The sequence below is a fragment of the Leptodactylus fuscus genome, chromosome 8, assembly GCF_031893055.1.
Source record: "Leptodactylus fuscus isolate aLepFus1 chromosome 8, aLepFus1.hap2, whole genome shotgun sequence".
Lineage (NCBI taxonomy): Eukaryota > Metazoa > Chordata > Amphibia > Anura > Leptodactylidae > Leptodactylus > Leptodactylus fuscus.
The window spans coordinates 35,207,060-35,221,152 of NC_134272.1; the positions used below are offsets into that span (position 1 = coordinate 35,207,060).

The following is a 14,093-nucleotide window of genomic DNA, read 5'->3' on the forward strand; positions in this document are numbered from 1 at the left end:
CCCTCAGCTCCCGTGGGACCGGCTGGGAGAAGAGGATGCGGTGTCCAGCCCGGCCGTCCTAGCTGTAGTCGCCCCGCGGTCCCTGACTTGTGTAGCCGTGTGCCCAGTTCTCCATGCGGGTGTGTTGTGCGCGCCAGTGACGGACAGGAGGAGGCCTCCGAGCAGGGGGAGGAGAGTCTGGCCGCCCGAGGTATTCCTCTCAGCCGTCTCTCGGGGAAGCCAGCATGGGCAATACGGTGACTTGTTGTGTGTCCCCGGACGCTAGTCCTAAGCCAGGCCGTGCCCGAGGAGTGGTGGAGCGGGCAGATCCGTACCGGGTAGAAGTGGAACTAGAGAAAGCCGAGCCTGGGCCTAATTTACAGCACATCAGCGACCGGGAGTTCCCGGATGGTAAGGGCAGCTGTGCACACATGGGGGGTCCTCACTGATGCTTCTCTATGGAGACTGACACAGGGCGCAGCTGGGCAGGCCCAGGGTTACATGCCATAGAAACTTGCCTGCAGGTGCCAGCCATGCCACCTTGTTCTGCAGGATTCTGCACAGATGGCACTGCCACCCTCCCTGTTTGTACACAAGTGTGGTCTTTATTCTAAGATTTTGCTCACTGCCATCCCACTGTCCTTATAGTATGGGTATAAGGCCTGGCAAATGCTGTGATGTCACATATGTATAGATGAGGATGGGTAATGTAACCCTGCGCACAATGTCACCAGCCCCTACCCAACCAATGCTTGGAGGATCAGTGTATAGATGAGGATGGGTAATGTAACCCTGCGCACAATGTCACCAGCCCCTACCCAACCAATGCTTGGAGGATCAGTGTATAGATGAGGATGGGTAATGTAACCCTGCGCACAATGTCACCAGCCCCTACCCAACCAATGCTTGGAGGATCAGTGTATAGATGAGGATGGGTAATGTAACCCTGCGCACAATGTCACCAGCCCCTACCCAACCAATGCTTGGAGGATCAGTGTATAGATGAGGATGGGTAATGTAACCCTGCGCACAATGTCACCAACCCCTACCCAACCAATGCTTGGAGGATCAGTGTATAGATGAGGATGGGTAATGTAACCCTGCGCACAATGTCACCAGCCCCTACCCAACCAATGCTTGGAGGATCAGGTCCATATCAAATAGATGGTTAAAAGGCATTTATTAATATAATATGTTAAGACAATAACAACCTGTAACCTAAACTATGTAAAGATGGTAAGTGTCAGTGCACACTGTCACATTATTCAGACGGGAGGCACAGCACCCCCACTAGGACCCCAGCAATCAGATGCCTACCTCCTAACCTCTAGTGACTGCTGTACATCCCCTTTAATTATATGACTTATATGCTAAGCAGCCATTCACTGGTATTCTGCTGAGGGTCTGCAGTGTTGATGTGCCTTCAGGAGATCCTGCTTGTTACTCTCTGAAACTGGACAGCACCTTAAAGAGGACTTGTTACTTCCCTCTTGTCTAGTATACCCTAATTTGCTTTGACTATAAAAAGAGTTTGGAGTGACTGAACGGATATGGATAAACAAAACCCTAAAATACTCGGGGTGGCAGCGCCTGTCAGATGGTGGATGTCATTGGGCTTTTCAGACTTGGTGACGGGTCCTATTAACAGTCAGTTTCACCATAGTACCCAAGTTCTAGTAATGCTGAGACATCCTTGGTTCCTCTAGTGCACAATAGTATCTCCAGCATAAACAGCTGTCTCTTCGGAGCTACTGGTTTGGGAACACTGGCGATGACTCTGTAATATATGATTGATAGGGGGTTTCCAAAATCTGTCTCCCCCATATTATCATTGAGGCACAAGTCTGAAGTCCTGTCTGTAACTCTCACCGAGATTGCCAGTACAGTAGTTCTAAAAGGGGCTGTTCATGTGGCGGAAAGTGAAGAGGAATTTCAGGTAGAATTTGACTCTGAGTATCCCGAAGCAGGTTGGTTAGAAACAGTGTGGCTTATCAGCTGTCTTGTGCTGCAGGTTCTGCTTCAAGATCAAGCAGGTCACTTTTTTTTTCCCTTCCTGTTTTTTTTTTTTTTTTTTTCAACATCATGTAGAGTCTGCCTTCCATTGAAAGCAATGCGAGGCAGATTCAGGTTGGAATTTGGGGGTTACTTTAAGTCAAAATCCACTTCAAAAATCAGCTCCAAATTCCATTAGCAAGGCAAAATCTATCTATACATATAATGTCCAAGCAGCAAAGGAATTTAAAGGGACTCTATCATCGGCAAAAGTCATTTTTAACTAATCACATCCTTACATAGACTTTAGAAAGGCTATTCCACACCTACCTTTAGTATGTAAATTGCCTCAGTAGTGTTCGAATCAGTCTGTTTTTATCAATATGCTAATTAGGCTCCAGCGTGCACAGGAAGTTGTCAGCCAGCTCTCCTATCTATGCTGTGGAGGAGTCAGCAGCAGCCTGTGCTGTATATACAGAAGACAGTGCATGAAGAGACTTCCAGGGTGCACCAAGAAGCGAATTAGCATATGAATAAAAACGGTCTCATTCAAAAACTACTGAGGCAATTTACATACAAAATGTAGGTGTGGAATAGCCTTTGTAAAGGCTATGCAAGGATGTGATTAGTTGAAAATGACTTTTTCCAATGATAGAGCCCCTTTAAGGGTGCATTCACACTAAGTATACACTGAGCTGATTCTGAATGTAAAACACGTACAAAGCAGATCCCATTCATTTCAATGGGAGCCAGCATACGAGCGCTTCCCATTGAAATGAATGGGCTGCTTTTTTCACTATTGGTTTCAATGTGATACGTGCGTATCACATTGAAACCAATAAGGAAAAAAAGCAGCAGAGGTATTCGATCGAGCATATTCGCTCATCTCTAGTCCCGACAGCATCCTACCAGAGATTATTAAATCCAGCTCCCCAGACATACATGTGGCACTAGCAAAACTATTCACTCTCGTCCTCAACACCGGACACTTCCCTCAAGACTGAAACAAAGGCCTCATAACCCCCCATCCACAAGAACGGGAACCAGTATGATCCCAGCAACTACAGAGGGATCTGCGTCAGCAGCACGCTAGGGAAACTGTTCAACAGCATCATCAATAACAGAATCCTCACACAACACGAGGTGCTCAACAAGAGCCAAGCCGGGTTCATGCATATTCGGGATCGAGCGTATTCGCTCATCTCTATTTGGGACCACTGGCCTTTCTGCCTTTCAGTAAGGCGATTCTTTCCTCTGTCTTTTAAGGTGATTGGTGAGTCAAGGGGAAGTCTTTGATGGCCTCCTCCATGTCTTTGTGGTTATCTGTAACGTTTCCGAGGTTTGGTCTTCTTCAGGGATGTTTTTGTAGAGGTCTTTGAAATAGTTGAGCCAGATGTAGCTATTTTGGATGGTGCCAGGTCTCCCAGAACGAGCTGTCCTGGAGGGGGGAGTTGAGTTCCTGGATTTTGTGGCAGGGTTGCCTCTGTTTCTTATCTCCGAGGGTGCCTTTGTATTGCCTGAGTAGGCTGTGCTAGGCGTCCCTCGCCTCCTTGTTGTTGGGGTCTCTGTGTTTTTGGTTGGAGGTTGCCCTTAGAGTCGCTGTCGAATCATTTGTGAGACTGTTTGTTAGTAGGTCTCTTGGGTTTGAAGTGTATGGGAGTCTTCCGACTTTAATGGTAAGGAAATGATGGATTGGGCATGTTTGATTTCACCATGAATTTCCTAAGTCAGAAGTCTTTTCCCATTGGAAAATATTCCTGCATTGGGGAGTCGGTCACGAGGACAGTGTATGGTGGTAGTCACGTGACTTACTCACATGACTGCTTTTCTTGGATAGCTTCTCTTCTGCACAGTTATTTACCAATCGGTGCAATGTGAAGATGTGGAGATGATGCGCCCAGGGACAGCTGAGAAAAGTGGCCACATGGGAAAATCACATGACAGCTGATACTTCATGCACCTTAGATTAAGAAAATCGTGGCAGTGTGCTTCTCTCATACACTGCAACTCCATGTGGAGTCTTTGGGACTGATAGCTGAGCATCTGACATGAAGTCCAGCACCACCATGTAAAGCACAGCAAAAATCATAGTGTAATTTGTAATAAAGATATGACAATAAAAATGGAGACTGACCACACTTGTGATAAACTGATGGGATAGGAACTAAAAATATTTAGCATAAATCAGATGACCTCTCCTGAAGTGTCTTAGTAAATACTTGCATTCCCCAACCACAGTTCCCTGTATAGTACTGTCATTTCTCTTGGAAATGTAGAAACAATTTGGACACTTGATGTTAGCGGTGGGTAGTCCTACTCATTGGCTTTATACAAAGTCATACAGGTTGTCAGTCATTGAGCAGGACTGCCCACATGACACCCTAGAGTAAAGGTATATATGAATAATACCAGTTAAGCTAGGTTCACACTAGCATTGGGGTGTCCATTGTTCTGATCCTCCTTTAGACAACTAACATGGAGAATTCATACAGACCTCAATGGATCCCATTTACTATAATGGAGTGTGTTGGGTGCCCTTTTCTTTTTAACTAAAATCGCCAGACGAAAAAGTTGGACTTGCGGGACTTTATCTGGTATTTTTCAGCAGACACTGTGACAGATTTTCTGACTGGAGACTCCGATGCAGATGTGAGCCCAGCCTTATGCTGATTCTTTTCAGTATGTACTACGTTTTTCTGTTCGTACAACAAAAAAAGATAGTAATGGTTTCCTCTATTTCCTTTTCTTTGCATTGGTTTCTGCATAGATGGATAGCCATACATTTGCATCAGATAGTGCTATGTCCATACTAGTGTTGTGGTCTCTGTCGTTTGGGTCCGCTGAGGGAACACAAATGATGGAGAGCCGGACCACCAAAACAGCAGTTGCACATGGACATCTGCAGGTCCCATTGAGTATAATGGGGCCGCTGCTTTAAGTTTGCAGGTCTGTGCGGACCTTTTCTCTCCACTGATTTTCGATTGTTTCTGTGACTGAGTCTCCAACGGAGGGGATGTAAAGAAAAAAAAAAAAAAAGCTTTAAAATGAGATGTCTTGCATGTAGCTCTGGATTGCTGCTTTCTGTGTCAGCCCCTACTCAATTGAGGCCGCAACAGCTTGACAGACTAACCATGCCCATTTTCTCACCCGTTCTGTAGTGGCGTGAACAATATAAGATAAGATAAGATAATCCTTTAATAGTCCCACCTTGGGGAAATTTCAGCGTGTTACAGCAGCATAGTAATACAGATACAGGATAATACAGAGTAATATGTTACAGACGTAGACACAGATAGGCTGAGAAGAGAAGATATACTAGGAGTCCATGGCAGCTAAGGAAAAACAGAAGAGAAAGAGGAAGACCTCATGGTCATCCTCATAATCATTAGTTCTCTGTGCGGAGAGCTCTTCGTTTGGTCTGATGTAGATTATACAGCCTGGTCGCGGTTGGAAGGAAGGACCTGCGATAGCGCTCCTTCTCACACTTGGGGTGAAGCAGACGGTCGCTTACAGTGCTGCCAAGTCCCATCAGGGTCCCATACATGGGGTGGGATTTGTTCTCCCGCATGGAGGTCACCACAGACAGTATCCTTCTGTCACCCACCACCTGTACTGGGTCCAAGGGGCTCCCCAGGACAGAGCTGGCCCTCCTGATCAGCCTGTCAAGTCTATTTCTGTCCCTGGTTGATATACTGCTTCCCCAGCAGGCCACACCGAAAAAGATGGCTGAGGCAACCACAGAGTTGAAGAAGGCCCTAAGAAGTGTCCCCCGGACTCCGAAGGCCCTCAGCCTCCTGAGCAGGTAGAGTCTGCTGTGGCCCTTTCTGTGCAGCGCCTCCAGGTGATCAGCCCAGTCTAGTTTATTATTGAGGAGCACGCCCAGGTACTTATAGGTCCTGACTATCTCAATACATGTTCCTTGGATCTCCACCGGGGTCAGAGCACCTCTCCGTTTACTAAAGTCCACCACCATCTCCTTGGTCTTCCCAGCATTAATCCTGAGCTGGTTCTGCTGGCACCATTCAACAAAATCCCGGTTTAAGTCTCTATTCCCTATCATCGCCATCAGTGATAAGGCCGACTATAGCAGAGTCATCGGAGTACTTCTGTAAGTAACAGCTGGATGAGTTGTGCCTGAAGTCAGCAGTGTACAGTGTGAAGAGAAATGGGGCAAGAACTATACCTTGTGGTGCCCCCGTACTACAGATCACAGAGTCAGACACACAGTCCTGGGCTCTCACATACTGAGGGCGGTTTGTCAGGTAGTCTAGGATCCAGTTGGACAGGTGATGGTCCACACCACCAAGGTTCAGCTTCTCCCTCAGTAGCCCTGGCTGAATGGTGTTGAACGCACTGGAGAAATCAAAGAACATTATTCTCACAGTGTTCCCGGGTTTCTCCAGGTGAGAGAGAGCTCTGTGAAGAAGGTGGATGATGGCGTCATCTACCCCAATGCCTGGCCGGTAGGCAAACTGGAGGGGGTCCAGAGCGGAGCTCACTAGGGGGCGTAGGTGTGTCAGGACCAGTCTCTCTAGGACCTTCATTAGGTGTGATGTCAGTGCTACAGGTCGGTAGTCATTGTAGCCCATCGGGTTGGGTTTCTTCGGGACTGGTACCACGCAAGATGTTTTCCACAGTTGAGGTACCACCCCCAGCTTCAGGCTCATATTGTACATGTGCGTTATAATACCACACAGCTGGTCACTGCACATTTTAAGAACTCTTGCGCTTATACCATCAGGTCCCCCCGCTTTGTTCGCTCTAATGTTCATTTCCTTACACACTTGAGACTCCTGCAGGATCAGATGGTCAGATTGCAGTTGACCGCAGGTCGGTGGGGGTTGGGTCTTGGTGTGTGAGGGGAGGGCGGTTGGCTGACATGCTGGTGGAGGGAGCATTTGCTTGGAGTTGAATCTATAAAGATGTAAGATACTGAGGCCTCATGGCAATGCGCACATATCCTTCCTAACTACTGTATGTTTGCAGCAAATGCTTCTAGCTTCCTCTGTTGCATGCCTTATGTCCATCAGAATACCCCTTTAGGTGCTTTGTTTCGGTGGCATAACGGGGAGACGTGGTACCATTTACATCACCTGGTGAAGGGGAGGGGGGGGAATCGGTGAGGTCACCTTTATATTTTTTAGCCCATTTTGAGCTTCTTTAGCCACCAGAAAATCCCTGTAAATCTCCTAGTGTAGATGTAGTCCTGATTTCTGGTCTGCAGTATGATATGAAGGTTACCGTCACATAACTGGTGTGTGTTCTGGCTTTGGGGAAGTAACAGATCTCCCAGCTGAATCCATTTCTTCCAGTTACACTTCCAGTGACGTCTTGCACGCCTCTAGAGAACTCTCTTTTCCTGCAAGTCTGTGAACTTTACTGTACTCTTCTTATGTGTGTTTATACTGCACATTGTATATGTGTAAGCGCTATGTAGTCTGTGTATTCTACGCATGTTGGGCGCCATGTATGATCACTATCCTGTATAATACAGAACCTGGTTTCATAGGATTCAGAAAGGAGTTTAACCATTTTGTCTTTTTGTTTCTTTACTTCTTAATGACAAAGATGGTGTTTGCAGAAATGAAAGTTATACTTAATGCAAAGTATAAGGAGCGTATAGGTGCACTTCTCTGTTGGTTCGGTATGTGCACAGCTATTCATGCCGATATCATTCTATTTTGTAGATAACTTGGTGAAGCATTAATGTGCTTTGTAGGAGGCTGTGAGGGAAGTGCGGGGATCACATTCAGACTCATTAGAGGACAGGATTATAATAGAGGTAATCTGATCAGACTCTGGTGACTTGTGTTGCCCTGTGCACTGCTGAATTATCAATTGCCGCATTCATTTGTCCTTCAAGGCAGTCGTTCAATAGACAAAGTGGAAGAAAGTGGAGCTGTTTAGTGCCGCAGTATGCTAAACTTTTGGCTGTCCTGGATGTCCAGGCACACACCCTTTGTTATATTTTCCCAGGAACAGCGTTAAACAGGAAGGTAGCCCTGAGCAGAAAGAATGCGCTACTTCCTCTGCTATTCATTTTCTGAGACAGCTGCAGGGTGAGGTCCACAAACCTTTGCTTCTCCATCATTTTTAGCTGAAGTTGTACGTGCCATGGGCGGTCATCTCTTCTCTACCTGCACTAATTCTTGGCAGTCTAAGGGCTAGTTCACACGGGGCAAGTTAGTAGCAGATTTTGATGTCGAATCCACCTCAAAATCCACTGCTCCCATTGACTTCAATGGGAGCCGCTCGCTGCTTTTATCCACTAGCTAGTAGCGGAAAAAAGCGGCGTGCACTCCATCAGCATCCCATTGTAGCCGCTGCGACAGAATGTGTACATGCGGAGCTCCATGTGAACTAGCCCTCAGGAACACCAGGCATTTAGGAAGCAAGAACCTCTTGGAGAAATGTCTTATTGCCACAGTTTTGGATTGTTTAAAGGGCTTTTATGGCAGATATGATTTTAAAAAAAAAAATGGTGCAAAATAACAAAACAGGTTTACCCAGATTTCCACCCCTTCCCCTGGTCCTCATGCTGCCTGGTCATTCTACCTTCTTTCTATAGGATTGTAATGGTTGAATATATGAACACAGCAGTTTCATCAGTTACATAATGTTATAGTGGTCGAAACGCCAATTTCATGTTCATTATGTTTTTAGGCTGCATACTCAATGTATGGGCCTATAAAACGTAACAGATGGTACGCCACCTACGTTTGTTACTGAATAATACAAGGGAAGAAATGGACTAAGCTGCAAAACCGGACAGGACCTGCTACATATTTTGTAGCCCTGACACATCTATAAAAATGACAGGTGTGTATGGGACCACAGAAGTGAATAGGTCCATATATTATGTGCCTGACAGAGCCATAATTGTAGATAATAAATGACAATAAAATAGTCATGTCCATATCTTTATTTACCTGGAATTTTGCTTAGGGTTTTTTTTTTAATTTTTATTACACTTGTCTTTATTTTTATTAAATAAAACTTTAAGACCGGAGTCACAAATGCATCATAATAGATGACATGTCAACAAATCTCATCCACATATGCTAGAAGAAACTGTAGCTCAAAGTGACCTGTATTTTAGGTTTACCCCCACATCCCATCCTGATGTTCCAGTGTTGCAAGCAGCGAGGGAGCCGCGGTGATTCCTGCAGTTGTGCCATTGCAAAAACTCTCATTTCTGTCATTTTTTAAGAATCCGCTCTGTAGGATTCCCATGATGTGAGGTTTCCATGAGTCAGTGCGTCTGACTCCAGCCTAAGGGCACATTTACACACACTGCCAATGCCTATGATATGAGCGTGTACTGCCTGTGTAACTTTCACTGCTAGGCTTGCATTAACAATGAGCGTTTACATGTGCCATTTTGGCAATATTGTAATTATTAGATACATGGTACAGGGTGTCAAAGTTAAGAAGGGCGGTTAATCTCCTGACCATGAAACAACATTGTCTGAGACAACCACAGGCAACATTTGCAGTTTTTGAAGCCTTTACATTCTTATTTTTGATACAGCAGGTAGGCACTTATAGAGAAATAAGCTGGTTCTTACGACTCACTTAGACGCCAGTATTTCTTATTCTTTTTTTTTAAAAAAATATAGATTGTGAGCCCCATACAATGTATCAGAATGTCTTTTTACAATGGGAGGAAATCCATGCAAACAAGGGGAGAACATACAAACTCCTTGCAGATAATGATCCTGGCGGGATTCGAACCCAGGACTCCAGCGCTGCAAGGTTGCAGTGCTAACCACTGAGCCACCATGTTGCCCCATAGATGCCAGTATTTCTATATAGCCCACGTCTGTACACAGTGCACAGGATTTACTCCGACTGTACACTGACAACAAGGGCTGTGGAGTTGGGGTCTTAAAAACGTTGCCGACTCCTGATTTGAAATATAATGTTTAGGTTATCCTACAATATACACTCACCGGCCACTTTATTAGGTACACCTGTCCAACTGCTCGTTAACACTTAATTTCTAATCAGCCAATCACATGGCGGCATTTAGGCATGTAGACATGGTCAAGACAATCTCCTGCAGTTCAAACCGAGCATCAGTATGGGGAAGAAAGGTGATTTGAGTGCCTTTGAACGTGGCATGGTTGTTGGTGCCAGAAGGGCTGGTCTGAGTATTTCAGAAACTGCTGATCTACTGGGATTTTCACGCACAACCATCTCTAGGGTTTACAGAGAATGGTCCGAAAAAGAAAAAACATCCAGTGAGCGGCAGTTCTGTGGGCGGAAATGCGTTGTTGATGCCAGAGGTCAGAGGAGAATGGCCAGACTGGTTCGAGCTGATAGAAAGGCAACAGTGACTCAAATAGCCACCCGTTACAACCAAGGTAGCCAGAAGAGCATCTCTGAACGCTCAGTACGTCGAACTTTGAGGCAGATGGGCTACAGCAGCAGAAGACCACACCGGGTGCCACTCCTTTCAGCTAAGAACAGGAAACTGAGGCTACAATTTGCACAAGCTCATCGAAATTGGACAATTGAAGATTGGAAAAACGTTGCCTGGTCTGATGAGTCTCGATTTCTGCTGCGACATTCGGATGGTAGGGTCAGAATTTGGCGTCAACAACATGAAAGCATGGATCCATCCTGCCTTGTATCAACGGTTCAGGCTGCTGGTGGTGGTGTCATGGTGTGGGGAATATTTTCTTGGCACTCTTTGGGCCCCTTGGTACCAATTGAGCATCGTTGCAACGCCAAAGCCTACCTGAGTATTGTTGCTGACCATGTCCATCCCTTTATGACCACAATGTACCCAACATCTGATGGCTACTTTCAGCAGGATAATGCGCCATGTCATAAAGCTGGAATCATCTCAGACTGGTTTCTTGAACATGACAATGAGTTCACTGTACTCCAATGGCCTCCACAGTCACCAGATCTCAATCCAATAGAGCATCTTTGGGATGTGGTGGAACGGGAGATTCGCATCATGGATGTGCAGCCGACAAATCTGCGGCAACTGTGATGCCATCATGTCAATATGGACCAAAATCTCTGAGGAATGCTTCCAGCACCTTGTTGAATCTATGCCACAAAGAATTGAGGCAGTTCTGAAGGCAAAAGGGGGTCCAACCCGTTACTAGCATGGTGTACCTAATAAAGTGGCTGGTGAGTGTATTATGCATTTATTATAGTTTATTGCATATTTACTTTAATAGGAATTCAATTACTGGCATTTTTTTACAGAATTAGAAGTGTCACTGCTTCTGCCTGACCATGACTGTCTATGAAGGAGACGGTGGTTTGGCTTACAGACTCCACAGCCCAGCTGCAAACGCGTGGTGCTGTACATGATGTAGTACCTGGATTGTAAATACCATTCCTTCTCTTGTATACTGCTGTGGTTTACTGGCGTACTAGCTAACTCACAGCACACTGTAGAAAGGAATGAGTTGGTCTGTGGTCTTTGGAGGAAAAGACTGCAGTATATTTTGGCAATGACGTGTAGTGTTCTGCTTGATTCTTAAATCTCGTTCGGTTTTCTGAGCTTCTGCCTTGTAAAATCTTATTAACCAATACTGCAGTTTTACTGGCCCCTGCTGTAGTTATGGTCAGAGCCATCTAAGGCTGATAAGACCTAGATCACACATTGCACTTTATGGATATAGTTGTTTTGCATTTATTTGGATCACATTAAAGAATAAATATATATCGTGCAAATCATCCATAATATGTGAAAACATAGAGCTCACAATGCACATTTTTCCCTATCAGTATGTCTTTTTTTGGAGTATGGGATGGAAATCAATGCAAACATGGGGAGAGCATACGAACTCCTTGCAGATGGTTTTTTGCCCTTGGCAGGATTCAAACTACGGACTCCAGCACTGCAAGGCTGCAGTGCTAACCACTGAGCCACCATGTGGCTCCGAGAATGAACAACATTGTCAAGGCATGGGATACTGTCGTTTTCTTAGCTTCTGTTCCTTTTATAAGGTACTTTTGAGTGTAAGGACCAGAGTCTGCAGCAGAGCCAGGAAAAGGCTGCAGAGTCCCAGTCAGGCCCCAGTCTCAAAGGCCATCATTGTGACTCCAGTGACAGTCCTTTGCCAGTACTATCATAAAATACATTTACATAAATTACTTTGGGTTACAGCTACTTCTTAGTCTTGGGATGGGATTGTCCAAGCAGTGCCCCCCCTGACATTAAAGGGATTCTACCACTAAAGTAACATTTTTTTCTAATTACCACGTCGGAGTAGCCTTAAGAAAGGCTATTTGTCTCTTACCTTTAGATGTGGTCTCCGCGGCGCCGTTCCTTAGAAATACCGGTTTTAATGCAAATGAGTTCTCCGCAGCAATGAGGGCGGACCCCAGCGCTCAAACGGCGATGGGAGCGTCCCCACTGCTGCCCGAGAGCTCACTCCAACGCCGCCTCCATCTTCAGCTGCAATGCCGCCGACCATTTTTGGGAGGCTGCTCTTGCTCTTGTAGTTCAATACAGGAGCATACTGCGCAGGTGTCGGAAGTTGGACCAACAGAAGAAGACAGAAGAGGTGGGGTTGCAGCTGAAGATGGAGGCAGCGCTGGAGTGAGCTCTCGGCAGCAGTGGGGGCGCGCCCATCGCCATTTGAGTGCTGGGGCCCGCCCTCATTGCTGCGGAGAACTAATTTGCATACCGGTTAAAACCGGGATTTCTAAGGAACTGCGTCACGGAGGCCACGTCTAAAGGTAAGAGACGAATAGCCTTTCTTAAGGCTATTCCGACGTGGTAATTAGAAAAAAAATGTTGCTTTAGTAGTAGAATCCCTTTAACCCCTTAAGGACCAGGCCATTTTTTGGTTTCGCATTTTCGTTTTTCCCTCCTCACATTTCAAGAGCCATAACTTTTTCATTTTTCAGTTCACAGAGTCACATGATGGCTTATTGTTTGCGGGACAAATTGTACTTTGTAATGGCACCATTCAATATGGTGTGCAATGTACTGGGAAGCTGGAAAAAAATTCAGAATGAGGTGCAATTGGAGAAAAAATGCATTTGCGCCATTTTCTTATGGGTTTAATTTTTACAGTGTTCACTGTTTGGTACAAATGACATGTTACCTGTGTTCTACGTGTCAGTACGAACGCGGTGATACCAAATTTATATAGTATTTGAAATGTTTTGATACTTTTAAAAAAAAATGATAAACTTTGCAAAATAGAAAAAAAAATTTGTCATCATGTTCTAACACCTGTAACTTTTTCATATTTCCATGTATGGAGCTGGTTGTGGTGTCTTTTTATGCGGGACAAGATGACGTTTCTATTGATACCATTTGGGTTTGATCACTTTTTATTCAATTTTTTCTAAGAGGCAAAGTGTTGAAAAAAACGCTTTTTGGCTGTTTTTATTTTTTTTGCCGCTACGCCGTTCGCAGTACGGGATAAATGTTTTAATATTCTAATAGTTCGGGCATTTTGGAGCGCAGGGATACCTAATATGTTTATGTTTAATGTTCTTTAATTACTTTTATAGCTAATCTAGGGAAAGGGGGGTGATTTGAACTTTTTATATTTTTTTTATTTTTTTAATACTTTTAAAAACTTTTTTTTTTCTTCTGTTACATTTATGATCAGACCCCTTAGGTACCTTGAAACCTAGGGGGTCTGATCGCTCATACTATTCACTGCAATACTACAGTATTGCAGTGAATAGCAAAATCCCAGCACTTCTATTAGACGATGCCTCTGGCATCGTCTAATAGATCTAGTGCAGAGACAAGCCTGGAAGCCTTCAATAGGCTTCCGGCTGTCATAGCAACCGATCACCGCCCTCATGTGACGTTCAGGAGGGCGGCGATCGGGGAAACATGGCGGCGCCCATGCCGCCTGCGCTGTTTACACGCTGCGGTCGCGTTTGACCGCAGTGTGTAAAGGGTTAACAGCAGCGATCGGCTCGGGCACCGACCGCTGCTGTTATTGGCAGGTCCTGGCTGTATTATACAGCCGGCATCTGCCGTGTATGGAGCGAGCTCAGCGTGTGAGCTCGCTCCATACATCCCCATGCGACCCATGACGTACAGTTACGTCAAGGGTCGCTAAGGGGCACAGGAAGAGATGCTAGGGTACTGTGTAGTGTAGATGCTATTGTTGCCCTAATGC

The 14,093-nt window shown here is 45.4% G+C and overlaps 1 protein-coding gene across 1 annotated transcript in view; it reads left to right on the forward strand.

Moving 5' to 3' along the window:
- The first annotated feature begins 56 nt into the window (after positions 1 to 56).
- Positions 57 to 14,093, forward strand: part of CCNYL1 (cyclin Y like 1) — a 43,505-nt gene continuing 29,468 nt past the window's right edge. The window contains exon 1 of the mRNA XM_075284350.1: positions 57 to 390. Coding sequence (XP_075140451.1) covers positions 225 to 390 — 166 coding nt within the window. The 5' untranslated portion in view covers positions 57 to 224. The remainder of the gene's footprint in view (positions 391 to 14,093) is intronic.